At 30.1% G+C, this 13,164-nt stretch overlaps 4 protein-coding genes across 4 annotated transcripts in view; 2 read left to right on the forward strand and 2 right to left on the reverse strand.

Annotated features, from left to right (window-relative positions):
* LOC128875150 (uncharacterized) overlaps positions 1-2,304 on the forward strand; it is a 6,030-nt gene extending 3,726 nt beyond the window's left edge. The window contains exons 3-9 of the mRNA XM_054120521.1: positions 7-273; positions 352-505; positions 619-788; positions 1,005-1,426; positions 1,513-1,610; positions 1,905-2,034; positions 2,122-2,304. Of these exons, the coding sequence (XP_053976496.1) occupies positions 7-273; positions 352-505; positions 619-788; positions 1,005-1,426; positions 1,513-1,610; positions 1,905-2,034; positions 2,122-2,295 (1,415 nt within the window). The 3' untranslated portion in view covers positions 2,296-2,304. The remainder of the gene's footprint in view (positions 1-6; positions 274-351; positions 506-618; positions 789-1,004; positions 1,427-1,512; positions 1,611-1,904; positions 2,035-2,121) is intronic.
* Positions 2,305-2,410: 106 nt separating this feature from the next.
* On the reverse strand, positions 2,411-4,426 carry LOC128874571 (ribosome biogenesis protein NOP53). The gene is made up of 3 exons (XM_054119409.1): positions 3,458-4,426; positions 2,845-3,344; positions 2,411-2,733 (listed from the first exon to the last, which is right to left on the reverse strand). Exons 1-3 carry the CDS (start codon positions 4,184-4,186, stop codon positions 2,649-2,651), a joined length of 1,314 nt encoding a protein of 437 aa, XP_053975384.1. The 5' UTR covers positions 4,187-4,426; the 3' UTR covers positions 2,411-2,648.
* Positions 4,427-5,024: 598 nt separating this feature from the next.
* LOC128875079 (ras-related protein Rab-8A) lies at positions 5,025-10,690 on the forward strand. Its single transcript, XM_054120409.1, has 4 exons — positions 5,025-5,509; positions 6,723-6,783; positions 7,068-7,413; positions 9,096-10,690. The coding sequence occupies exons 1-4, from the start codon at positions 5,386-5,388 to the stop codon at positions 9,192-9,194; spliced, it is 630 nt and encodes a 209-aa protein (XP_053976384.1). The 5' UTR covers positions 5,025-5,385; the 3' UTR covers positions 9,195-10,690.
* A 144-nt stretch (positions 10,691-10,834) lies between these two features.
* LOC128875078 (tropomyosin-like) lies at positions 10,835-12,564 on the reverse strand. Its single transcript, XM_054120408.1, has 3 exons — positions 12,178-12,564; positions 11,699-11,933; positions 10,835-11,362 (listed from the first exon to the last, which is right to left on the reverse strand). The coding sequence occupies exons 1-3, from the start codon at positions 12,444-12,446 to the stop codon at positions 11,222-11,224; spliced, it is 645 nt and encodes a 214-aa protein (XP_053976383.1). The 5' UTR covers positions 12,447-12,564; the 3' UTR covers positions 10,835-11,221.
* Positions 12,565-13,164: the final 600 nt, after the last annotated feature.

The following is a 13,164-nucleotide window of genomic DNA, read 5'->3' on the forward strand; positions in this document are numbered from 1 at the left end:
GATTAGAAAATCGAAATGACGAGTTATTAGAAGAAATCGAAACTATCGAAGGATTTCTGTCTGCCGTGGATGCAGAGACAGCCGAAGAAATTTCAAACTTATCCAAACAAATGTATGCACAAATTAATAGAGTAGACAATTTAAAAACTCAAATTGACACCGTGGAAAATGATCGAGTAAAAAATAAACAATCTCACGAAGATAATGTAGAATTATTAAATCAAAAATACAAAGAAAACAAAGTTGAATTGGTTTCCCAGATCAAAGTTTTAAGTAAATTAAACCATTTCTCCTTACTTACTTGTCATTTACGAACAATTATTTTTATAAATATAAAAACATTTTCCCTAGATGCTAAAATCAACACTTTGGAAGATTTTAAAAAAATGCAAACTGCGTTAGAAGAGAAGTTTAAAGCACATGATGAACATAGAATAGAAAACAACAAAAAAGTTAAAGATAGTCTGGAGAGTATCAGTCAAAAGTTTGAATTTGATAAAGAAATGTACTACGTTGTTGTTTGGCATATTTTTAGTAAAAAATTATTTAATTTATTTTATTACAAACGGAAAATGAGACTTTATTATATTCATAAATTAATAAATTTTTGTTATTTAGGCTCAAAAATGAATTGTATTATCGTCTTCTTAATGTGGCAGCCCAATTCCAAATAGAAACTAATAAACATATAAGTTTACCAAATCAAAGATTAATGCGAGAAAATATTATGTTAAAAAATGAATTAATAAAAATTTCTAACGATATTTCGCTGGAAAAAGAATTTGAAAGCAACTTTAAGTAATGTTTTACCTGTTTTTGTATACATTTTCTGACTTACATAGAATATTTTTTTACATGACATTTATGTAGCATAGTAATTATTAATTTACAATACGTTTTTTTATCGTGTTTGTATGCCAAAGGAGATATTGAATTTATGTTAAAAAATGAAATTACTTGTAATTCTTTTTAACAAAGAGACTCATACAATTACTTCTAACCAGGAAATATTGTTTTAAAGTATTTCCTTTTTCAAACATTTTTGTCTTGTAGAAATTTAACTGTTCAACACAGGAAGGATATTGTTGTTCACCATTCAAATATAAAAGGAAACATAGTTACGAGAAAAGTACAACATTTGTTGTTAACATCTTTACAGAAGAAATTTGAAAGAATGAAAAAACGTTTATCTGTTATAAAAATCCCTGATCCAGCAATAGAAGGAAAATGTTTGACATTGATCGAAAATGCTCAACTAGAAGAGCATCAAGCCAACTTTTATCTTTCAAAATTAGAAACTTTACTTCACAAAGAACGAACAAAAGTAGGTGTTACAAAATATTTACAGAAGAGAATAGAATGCAAAATAAGGGCAGTTGTAGAGACACTTTACGACTTCAAATATATTGTAATGTGTTTACTCAAGGTATTTCATTACATTTTACACCAAATACTTTTTAAATAACATAATTTTTTAACGAACATGTACTATGTTGGATACATATTTTACAGTGTTCTACAACAGGATCAAGTTATATTAAATTGCTCTTATCTTTGCAAAACAAACTCATTAAAGGACAATTAAAATTTCGGTGTGGTATTGTCAAATCGTAAGTAAGAGTAGCAATTGTGTGCATAATTGAAAAAGTTGAAATGAAAATCAATTTTTCAAGAGAAAATAAAATGCTAGGACAAATTCAATTCTTGCTAAGTTAAAAATAATTGCGTTCAGTTAATATGCGCTATGTTATTAAATAATTTGGTATTTATACACTCTTTTACAAGTGAATACGCATTTCGAACAAAATTGCATTTATCTTTTCCAAACATAACCTATGGTATTAGAACAGTTGTAATAACGTAATATTTAATGGGCTATTAAACTATGATTGATTTACACGAAGGATTGAGACTATATTACGAGACACAAAATATTGTTCTGAAGATTTGAAAGAAGTTTCTGAAAATGCTGTTTTCGAGATAATGGCGGACTCTGACGATAAAGAAGTATCGTACAAGCCAGTTTTAGATGAAGTAAATTAACGATTCTATATAATAACATATATTTGAACATACATTCTGTGATAATTATGTATCGAATTATTATTTTACAATCCTTAGCAAAAATTAGAAACAGAAAGGAGCGAAGAAAAAGAAATTTCTACCGAAAGTAGTGTGTTTAGTGAATTCGATAAAACGTTTAAAGATACTACGTTATTCGACATCGATTCAGAAGAACATTTTACTGAGTTCGTAGAAGATGAAGAATCATTATTTGATATTAATGAAGAATAAAGCTCATAGTCTATATTTCCGTTTGTTGTTATTTATATAAATTTGTTCAATTAATACTTCGATAATTATGTATAAATATTACATGATGGTAAAGTCAAGTAACTGCAAGATTAAATTATTAGGAAGGAAACATTTGTATACATAACTTTATTATTTTTTTAAATATTATACAAAATTATTTCCTAAATAATTATTTCGTTTTGAAATTTACTTGCTTAAAGAAGTTTGTAAACTTCATCCCATATATTCTATAACAAATTCTTGGCATTTATAACTTCTGTATAAATAGATATCCTCACGATTTATACTTAAATAAAATTATTATTTAGTCTATGTACATTACTTAATGAAAGTTACACTTTCGTATTTTTGACCTGTTTCATATCAATTTTGTGATCTGGTTTTATAAATCGTTTTACTTTAGCTTTGTCTCGTTTTCTGAAACAAAAAAGAAATTTATTTATTTTTAATTCACTTTATAATTACATATGTATATATATAACTTGTAAAATTATAATTAGTTTGTATCATATTACTATATATGCTTACAGTTTAATAGTAGAAGGAGCAACAATATTCCTCTGTTGAAGTGATTTGAATCGGTCTTTCAATAAATTACCAACTGGTTCAGAATTCCGCAAATTTCCAGTCAATTCTTCTGTTAACTTGAAATCAGGGTTTAATGGTTCAAATTTAACTTTACTAAGGGTTTTAGTACCCATTGCTTTCAGTGCTTTCTTTTTCAACCTCTTTTCTCTGAGCATCTTTGCCTTTTTCTCTTTAGTAGATAATTGCTTATCTAATAGTCTTAATTTGTAAATATCAGAGAGTTTTCTCTTCTCCAATTTTTCTCGCTGAATCTTGTGAGCTAACTCCTTTTGTTCTTTCTGTTTACGTCTCTGTACAAGTGTCTTTTTTCGGTTTTCTACTGGTGGGTTTATAGATTTCACTTCTGGATCATCATCTATGATAGATTCATCATTTTCTTCTGGTTTGAGACCTACTGACATTTCTTTCATGAAAGCTTTTTCTTTTTCCTCTGGTGAAACCTATATCAGAATAATTTAATAATTAGCATGACAAGAGAAACAAGAACAAGATAAATATTTTAAATTCCAATGTTAACTAAATCACCTATTATAAAAATGCATAAACAAAGTACCTTTTTAAACATCTTTGAGGTAACCCTTTCCAAATGTTTTTCCTCCTTTATTAATTCCATTTCTTTTTTTGCAATCTCTTGCAATAAGTTTTGATGATCTTCAAACGAAGGGTTGTAAGATGTTCCTGGATGTGGTGCTTCAATTGCTGGTATCACAGACTGTTTCTTATGTAAGGAAGTAGGCAATTTCTTCTTCTTCATTCCAAAATGAGATAGCGTATGTTTTACAGTACCTGAAGACATCCAATCTGTATCGATTTCTTTTCCAAATTTTTCTTTCCAGACATCACTGTTGAACTCTCCTCTCTTGGGCCTACTTAATCTTTTTAGTGCTGCGATGCTCTTATTTTTTATACGTATTTTTTCTTTCAATTTTAAAATACCTTGAGACTTCCTGAGAGCTTCTTTTCGCAAAACTAGAGAATTTTTCCTTTCATCTTTAGTTTTTACACGATTTCTTTTTGTTATCGGATCAGGGACGGATGTATGAGGTTTCAAGATATTGAAACATCGTGGCTCTTTCGATAGCAGCAATTCGCGACGTGCTTTTTTCGGAAGGATCTCAGGTTCCGTAGAAACGGTAAATAAATCGGAATTTTTACGAGTAGAGAAAGAACCTAACCTCTCTTCTAATCGAGAATCATCTAAGAATTTGTCAACATCTTTCATATCTACATGTTTGCGCCATGATTTTTTTGTCTTTTTAGACACTTTTCGTTTCTTGGTCATTTTGCTTTAATCGGTAGAATAGTATCACTTACTGTACTTGGTTGTTTTCGACGAAAAACGTGATTTTCAAGTCAAAATTAGAGTTTTTATTTACTGCCTCGTAATTGGTGAATTTATACCTGAAACTACAGTGGTTTAACAGAGTCAAAACTCTCGTCGAAACCTTTGATATTTGTGTCCCTATACAGGGTGTCCCAAAAATGTTGTAACACCTTGAAAGGGGTGGTTCGGGAGGTGATTTGAAACAACTTTTTCCTTAGCGAAAATATTGTCCGAGGCTTCGTTGAGGAGATATTCACAGAAAACCTCGACCAATCAGAGTGCGCGTATGCCGGTTGAGCGGCCGCGGTAGCGTATGAGCGCGGCCGCCTAGCGCGTAGCTTACGCTTAACCGGCAATTCGCGCTCTGATTGGTCGGGGTTTTCCGTTAATATCTCCTCAACGAAACCTCGAACAACATTTTTGCTAAGGAAAAAGTTGTTTCAAATCACCTCCCGAACCACCTCTTTCAATGTGTTACAACATTTTTGGGACACCCTGTATTTTCAAAGCTATGAGGAAAAATTTTCCAAAATCTACTCTGAAGTAATTTACTGTAGTTTTGTCAAATAAAATTGCTTTCATATAAAAGTTTATTAAATAATCAACAAGTTACTCAATCCAAACATCGGCTACGGAAGATTACCGAGGTCAATGGAACATAAAGGCAGTTTAAGCTCCATCCACATATTCTTAAATCCGTCGGTCCTATATGAACGCGCCATAATGTTTCTTCTCGTAAAGATTCACCTTATCTTTGACACACGTGTTGCGTATGCGTATACACACGCGCGCATCACCTGTGGTGCGGTCAGAAGGCTGGCCACAACACCAGAGAAAAAGTTGTACTTACCGATGGCTGTCATCGCTTTTTCTGACAGATGTTTTTACGTGCCCTATTACGCGAGTTTCACCCTATCCGTACAGAATCCAGTAGAAAATCCTTCCTCTGAACCTTCTGTGAATTTAATTTCGTCTCGATAAACACAATCGCGAACGACAGTGTGCTCGTTTAAGTTTAAAGGGTGCGTCATCGGAATTCCAAGGATCACGATCACTTGAAAAAGATCGTCGTCCGAGGAGCTGAACGACTAAAGAAGGAATAAAAGAAGTGTGGACGGAAACACGTGAAAAAGAGAGAGAGACTGAAAACAAAGGGTATGGCGAAGACATATGATTATTTGTTTAAGTTGTTGCTGATTGGTGACTCAGGGGTCGGCAAGACGTGCGTCCTCTTCAGGTTCTCCGAAGATGCTTTCAATACGACCTTCATCTCAACTATTGGTAACTATCCCCTTTTTATTGGACTTTTTTTTACCGTTTTGTTATCGTGATCTTTTTTATGCGTTTGCTCTTCATTAACAGGTTTTCAAAAAGCAAAATATCAAAATAGAATTTCTTGACAAAAGTTTTAAATTATTTGCGAAGTCTTAATGTACAAATGGAAGTTTAATCGTCAACAATATACTTTTAAATAAATGTTTGAAATTTCAATACCATACAACCTGTTGAAAGACTTTTCAAAATCTTATAGTATACGCAGCAGACTTTTATATGTTGTAACGATGCATTTGTAGGAATTTGTGCATTTACAAACATTTGACTATTTACAGTACACTATCTTTACCTATTTATTCAAAAATGTTCATCAATAAATAACTAAAACACTTTGGGTTATCGGTAGCGTTTACCAATATTTTTACTTATTCATTTACTTATCAATTTTTTATTGCTACATTAATTTTGCACAAGTATGTCAAAATATACATGTGTTATGTACATTTATTTAATTATAACATTTGTAGGACAGTATGAATTGCTTTCAATTATGTATTTATTTGTTTATATATTGGCATCAATTTATTTAGCATATATTGTGGTGGTAACATTGTCAAAATACATATGTAATAGAACAACTGAACAGTATATATTAAATGAGATGAATAGTATACTCAATATGTGAGAAAAATATACCCCTGCAATTGCCCTACTTTATTAATTTATATATTAATAGAAAGAATATTAAGTAGCGTATCATTCAGTTGTTCATCCCTATTTTTTTGTCTACTTCTCTTTTTACCACAGTTATGTATGTATTTATTTCGTCATTAATCTCTTATCTTATTTATCTCATTTAAACATTTTAATTCTTATTGCATTATAATACCTCAATGTAAAATCATGTTACTTTGTTAATAAGACTCTTAGTATCATTGTATAATCTCTTATACTGCAAAATAGCAATAAAAAATGTAATATCTATTGTTACATATCATTACATCATACTTCACTTATGTTTTTTATGTTATAATGTTATTCGAGTATAAGAACACAGAGATGAGATGATTCTTTTTAATTACTATTAATTGTATTAATGTATTAATGCTATAATTTATATTATAAATATCTATACAAGTTGAGACCACCTTAAATATTAACAAAAATATATATCATAAGAATTTTATTATTATAATGTATACTTATTTCTTGTTTTCAGGAATTGATTTTAAAATAAGAACAATAGAATTAGATGGCAAGAAAATAAAACTACAAATATGGTAAGCACTGCATATTTCAGTCAAGTGATTAAACTTAAAAAGCAGAAAATATTAAAATTAATATCATATGATTTCAGTTCTTTCCAAATTAATCTTTTGTTTGGAATTAGAATATTTCGTAAATAATGTTTCAAATAAAGTATTTCATAGAGTAACCACAAAAGAATATTTTATACAGTTTACACATTATTACATAATTTTGTATTAAAAATTCTTTTACCATGTGTTTAGCATTTCAATAATTTGGTTTTCGATACAATTATTGTTTTCGCAATTTTTTAAAGGGATACAGCAGGTCAGGAAAGGTTTCGTACGATAACTACAGCATATTATCGTGGTGCAATGGGTATAATGTTAGTTTATGATGTGACCAACGAAAAGAGTTTCGAAAATATAAAAAATTGGATTAGAAACATTGAAGAAAATGCCTCGGCAGATGTTGAGAAAATGCTGTTGGGCAATAAGTGTGAACTTAAGGAAAAACGACAGGTTTCAAAGGAACGGGGAGAACAACTTGCAGTCGAGTATGGAATTAAATTCATGGAAACCTCTGCTAAGTCTAGCATTAATGTTGAAGATGCGTTTTACACTCTAGCACGAGATATCAAGGCCAAAATGGAAAAGAAACTGGTAAATACATTTCACAATACAATATTGTTCTCTTTGTATATTTTTTTATAGTCAAGGCATTGAAATGAGTTAAAATGAATTGGAAACTATAATCTATATTATAATGGGATAAAATTATATGAATCCATTTAAAGCATTTACAAATATTCAATTCTTATTTTTACTTAACAATGTATTGGAAGCTAAACATTGTTATTAGCCTTCCAGTGGTGGTGGTTGTGTAAAAATAACAGACTTTCATTTTTTTTAAATGCTTAAAGTTGAATGTTTGTTTGTTGACTAGCCTATCATTACTTGTATTCTTGCCAATTCTTGCCATATACTTCAACATTAAAAATCTTGTAGAAATACCTTGTTCCCTTCCTTTTTGTATCCTTTGCATTTCTTTTGTTGGAAAATCATGGATAATTTTTACAGGGATCATTCTTTTATAGCTCATAGAAAGTATAAGTAATGTAAAATATACACCTTGTAAGATATTATATTCCATTGGATAGATAACTTTGATAGCTAAAGTAAATAAAATTATCGAATGTAAACAATTTGGGTGTAACCCATATTAAACACACATATTTACAAATCACAGGCGCGGCTCATGTGATTCAAATAGTTGTTTTGCATCTTTATGGAATTGAAATAAATATATATACCAGGTGGACAGAGCACTCCATATAGAAAATAACGTACACAAAATTAACTTTTGACTAACTGGATAAATCAGTATAAGATTGTGCCTATGTATATAATGTTTATATCGTGCTGGAAGGCTAAAAGAACATATTTATTAACATAAGTTTGATTAGTGTTTTTACATTGAAGTATTAGTCATTTTCTTTGTTCATTCATTGAATTGATCGCTCTTATTGAACCAAACTATTTGTAGAGTATGTACTCTCTTTGTGATAATTACAAAATTAGAGTTTATCATGAATCATTAGTAAAATTGCCGTTCATACAAATATAAGTTTAATTGCTTTTAGAGATTTGTTATAGCGGATAGTTTTACATTGATTAACCACTGTTTTTTTGTTTCCTGTGTCTGTTTCTCTGTGTTTGGTGCGGGTCGGTCTCGGCAGAAGGTAACTCTTTCCCTCTCTATGTATCTTTTCGCATGCTTGCTTGGAATTTGACTATTTTGCTAATTAATGCTAAACAATGTCATGATAAATTATTGTGCAACTTTTATAAATTGTCACACTTACAAAATTATTTTTCTGAATCACTTTTCAAAACTCATGTTGGAATATATTGTTCTATTTAATCGTACTTTTATTAATTGAAATAATACCTAACACCTACATGTTATGTAATGCTTATTGTAACTTTTTGTGTGCCTTATCTTACATAATCGCGACTATGTTAGTAGCTTATGCACCTCCACATGGAATGAATGTATGTTCTTGTACAGTAAACACGTTGAACATTGCTCTTAATATATGAATTGTGTATGTAGTAGCATAAAGACCTGTACATGTATGAATTTATGCATCTGTATAGTAAATATGTTTTAATATCCGTTTATTGTTTCTAACAAACAATGTTGCTTTTAAATTGACAAATTATTTTATTTTTATTTTAACATATATAATTTAAGCAAGTTTTTAATTCACCTAAGAGCAACAAATATTTCCATTCATGATTAAAAAGAAAAGATGTTGAACGATTAAATTATTTTCAAACAGGAAGCGTCAAATCCACCGAAGGGAGGCGGACATCAGCTGAAAGCGTCTGAGCCACAAAGGAAGCCACCAAGTTGGCTTGCACGATGCTCTATACTCTGACCCTTCGGCCAGTGTAACTTCGACCGTCACCCTCTACTTTTTACCTTCGGTCTCCTTCGCTCGCTTCACGATGCGAGTCCTTCTGTGATTTTACTCCTTGACAGCCACCTTCGTTTCCCTCCGTCGCTGCCGGTCTCTCTTTTTTACTGATTACTCATAGGAGCTCTTTTATCCTGGAGGAGAAACTCACTTCCCCTCACTTAAGAAAAGAAAAAAAAACATATTTAAGGATTCTTAAAGGAAACGATCGCGGATTGTGATAATTTTTGATAATTTTCTAACGATGTTAAAGAGAGCTCAGAACGCAGATCCGAAGATACGACCGTAATAACTTCTCTCCTTTACCTATTTCGCGACAATGAAAATAATTTCATAGAAAATTATCCTTGCAATGGTGCAATTTACCGTGCAGTTCGAAAACGCTATGGCTAAACGATTGTGATGATTGATAGAATTCATAGTTGAAGGGGATAATTTTAATTATTTGATCAACGTATAATTTAGAACATAAATCAACGTTGAATGATTTTTTTTTCTCATATAATTGGTAGTTTAAATATGTATACTGAAAATTGTGCGTCCGATATGTGTGCAATTTCTTTTTGTTTCGCAGAACAAGTAACGTAGGATAAAACAAGAATGAAGTAATAAATATTAACGTACAAGTTGAATACTTGCGAAAGCAATAAATTATTAAATTGTTTCAATATTTAAGAAGTATTTGAAACTGCTACTTTTATTAACATAATGTTTTAATAAATTATTCAACATATCTACGAGGAAATTTACATTGACAACAACAAGCTAAAAAAGACAAAGAAACGTTTGTTTTGGAGTATGTGCTACAGTTTCTCCTCCATTTTTCAAATATTCAAGGGGTACGATGGATTTTTAAAATATGTTTGCATTCGCTTTATTTGAACGAACTGAAACCGAGGAAAATTCTTTCGTGAATGGGAAAGTTTTTCTGTTTTTAAGTGTCTCAGCTATTTGTTTATATATATATATAAAAAAAAGAAGGGGGTGCGGATAGGTAAACAATGGGCGGTCATTTTTTATATATAAATGTATAAGTAAGTATACCTATATATATACATATATATATATACACACACACACATATATATATACATATATACATGTGTATATATACATATGTATATGTATATATATATATACACACATTGTCAAGTTAGCTTTTTCACCGAATCGAAGGGGAATCTTCATTAAGTAACTCATTAATTAGCGCAAATTCAAGTCTCAAAGAGAAAGTTCTTTCGATTTTCTTTCACTTTTTTCCTCTTTCTATCGTCGAAGTAATTAAAAAAAAAAAAAGGTGAAACACGGACTTTGTCTTCGTTTGAAACGCTTGTTGTAATAGTTTTTCGAGGAAACAGAGGGCTCTCCTTTTTTTTTATACAAGAAAAAGGGATTCCGATCTGTTTCCACTTATACTTAAATATACGATTATTATAATACATTTTATATTAATCCTATTCGTCTACTTTTATTGTCGAAACCCGCCTTTCCTTACTCTTAAGCGGTCAATTACTACTTTTATTGTTGTTCCTCATCGTTATTATCATTAATGTTACAATTAGTTATAAGGAATGTTATAATTCCATTATCATATTATTAATATTATTATGATTAACATAAAAACAATTTTCTACGTACATAACATTGCACTGTAAGAAAATGTGTAAAACTAATTTTTGAATGGAATGCTTTGAGACAAGTAAAAAGGATTTCTTCGATTAAGTGTTCAATTCAATAAATATAATATACAATTTTAGGTTAGGAAAAGGCAACGAATTAATAGTTAATTATTTTTTAAGGTTTTATTGTATATACAAAATTATTAGTAATCCTTATATATGCTATAACGGTAAATAATGTATTTTTATTTTAAAATATTTCGTGTTGTTTAACAATATTAAAGTTGATCGAGTGAACATCTTATTAGGTATATCGAGAAATTAAAATAAATGATGGTAACAAACAAATGATTCGAACAACTATTCTAATTATTGGTTATTTTGATTAATAATATTACTCTCATTGGTATTGAATTTGGAGGACAGTTCTTGAAAAATTTTGTTTATATTTTCTTCGAGCATTGTAGAATCTTGCATCTTATGTTTCAATTCCATTGACATTTCTTTTAACTGAAACGTAACACATCGTATATATGTATATCTATTGGAATTCTCATACTCCATTCATTAGATTGAATATCGAGTTTCACTTTTATTAGTCTTAAGCAATAATTAAAGAGATAAATATCGTTAACTGGTAAGAAACTGTATCGCCTTATTAATTTCTTACAGTCCATTAAAATAAATTTTGTATTAGAAAATGATTATTAATAATTTATTCAATTGGAAGTTCCAAATCTCAACAATCAATCATTTAAGTTAAGACATCTTATGTTTCAAATGTAATATAAAATAAGAGCATGTTGTTTGCTATTCATTTTTAACATTTTAGTTTCTTCTATCTACCTTGAAACACAGGGCTTCTATTTCTGGATGTAATTTGTTGTTAGTAACTGACGATTGCGATTCGTTTGTCGAGAGTGTGATTAGCTTATTTCGTAAATCTTTTATTTCTGCTTTATTCTTCTCATTTATCGCGTGAGAACAGAGACAAAACGTTTGTAGCCGTTTGTTTAATTCAATTACAGCTTTGGCGCTTTCTACTAAATATTTCTGTTCTTTCGAAATTTTAGCAATATTCCTAAAACGATGAAAGACGGTATAGCATATGACGTACAATCATGAAATTTTTGTATTTGGTCCTATAATTAAAAAATTGGTTGCTTTTAAACAGACAGATAATTGTGTCAACTAGACTTCATTGGACTCCATACTTTAATGTTCAATTACTTTATTTTTGTATCATAGATAAAGTTATAAAGCGACAAAGACAAAATTGTAAAATCTCTACATATGTATTAGTTACTCTCTGTATATTTTCTTACATATCAATATTTGCGACAACGGTTTCATTGTCATTTTTCAACTCATTCATTGCTTTTTCTAATTCTTCTTTTCGTCGCGTTTCCCGACGTAACTTGTTTTCCAAAGATTCCATTTTAATTTTGATTGTAACGGCTTCTGTTTGACTTGAAAATGTTTCCCGCGCTAAAATGTCGCGTTCCTTAACTACGCTGTCGTAGTTGATCGACAAATTCGATTGATCAATTTTATCGCGCATTTTCTCCTCTTCCAATCGATCAATTGTTTCCATCGCTAATTTCAAACGACCCCGGAGATCGTGCGATATTCTGCGTTCATTCTGCAAGAGTGACTCTTTCGAGAGAAGCTCCTCGTGTATTGAAAGACGTTCCTTTTCTAATTTATCCAATTCATCCTGAAAGATAGTTATTTAGTCAAAGTTAATTTATGTATTAATTATATTATCTTTCCTTTTCCCAATCTTCCTAAAGATTGTTTTCTATTTTATAAATTATCACTGAAGAAAATTCAAAACCAAGACGAATGAAGTATCGTACTAACCGTATACCGCTGAATTTCTCCAAGCATTTCATGAAATCTCTTCTCGAAATGAAAAATGTTCGGCGCGTTCGATCGAATGTTCTCCATTTTTATAATATTGTAAGCTAGTCTTCTTTTTTAAACTTAATTTAAAATTTTTTTAAAGTATCACAGTTTCTCTTGTGAGAACTTGGTATTTTCGATCAAATGAATGTCCACCTAGCGGTGAACATACAAACTAATCTCGGAGTTTGGTCAGCGCCTCTGTCGGGAAAACGTTCAAGTTTACCGTGGAATAGTTCCTACTTTTGTATTGTTTTAATTAAAAATAAATAAATTAATAGTTCCTACCTATGTTTATTTTAATTAAAAAATAAAGAATTTAGGGTTAAAAATTGGTTTCCATTCAAATTTTAACATTACGAAGCTTGTTCACCTATTTGTTATTGAATATAATAAAAAAAAAATCT

This window comes from Hylaeus volcanicus, chromosome 4, assembly GCF_026283585.1.
Source record: "Hylaeus volcanicus isolate JK05 chromosome 4, UHH_iyHylVolc1.0_haploid, whole genome shotgun sequence".
Classification (NCBI taxonomy): domain Eukaryota; kingdom Metazoa; phylum Arthropoda; class Insecta; order Hymenoptera; family Colletidae; genus Hylaeus; species Hylaeus volcanicus.

Coding starts and splice junctions, on each gene's coding strand:
- LOC128874571 (XM_054119409.1), bottom strand. CDS start 4,186: ATGACCAAGAAACGAAAAGTGTCTAAAAAGACAAAAAAATCATGGCGC. Junction 3,345..3,457: donor CCTCAAAGATGTTTAAAAAG/GTACTTTGTTTA, acceptor ATTCTGATATAG/GTTTCACCAGAGGAAAAAGA. Junction 2,734..2,844: donor GCTCCTTCTACTATTAAACT/GTAAGCATATAT, acceptor TTTTTGTTTCAG/AAAACGAGACAAAGCTAAAG.
- LOC128875079 (XM_054120409.1), top strand. CDS start 5,386: ATGGCGAAGACATATGATTATTTGTTTAAGTTGTTGCTGATTGGTGAC. Junction 6,784..7,067: donor AAAATAAAACTACAAATATG/GTAAGCACTGCA, acceptor AATTTTTTAAAG/GGATACAGCAGGTCAGGAAA. Junction 7,414..9,095: donor CCAAAATGGAAAAGAAACTG/GTAAATACATTT, acceptor ATTTTCAAACAG/GAAGCGTCAAATCCACCGAA.
- LOC128875078 (XM_054120408.1), bottom strand. CDS start 12,446: ATGGAAACAATTGATCGATTGGAAGAGGAGAAAATGCGCGATAAAATT. Junction 11,934..12,177: donor GTTGTCGCAAATATTGATAT/GTAAGAAAATAT, acceptor TCATCGTTTTAG/GAATATTGCTAAAATTTCGA. Junction 11,363..11,698: donor TAGAAGCCCTGTGTTTCAAG/GTAGATAGAAGA, acceptor GTTACGTTTCAG/TTAAAAGAAATGTCAATGGA.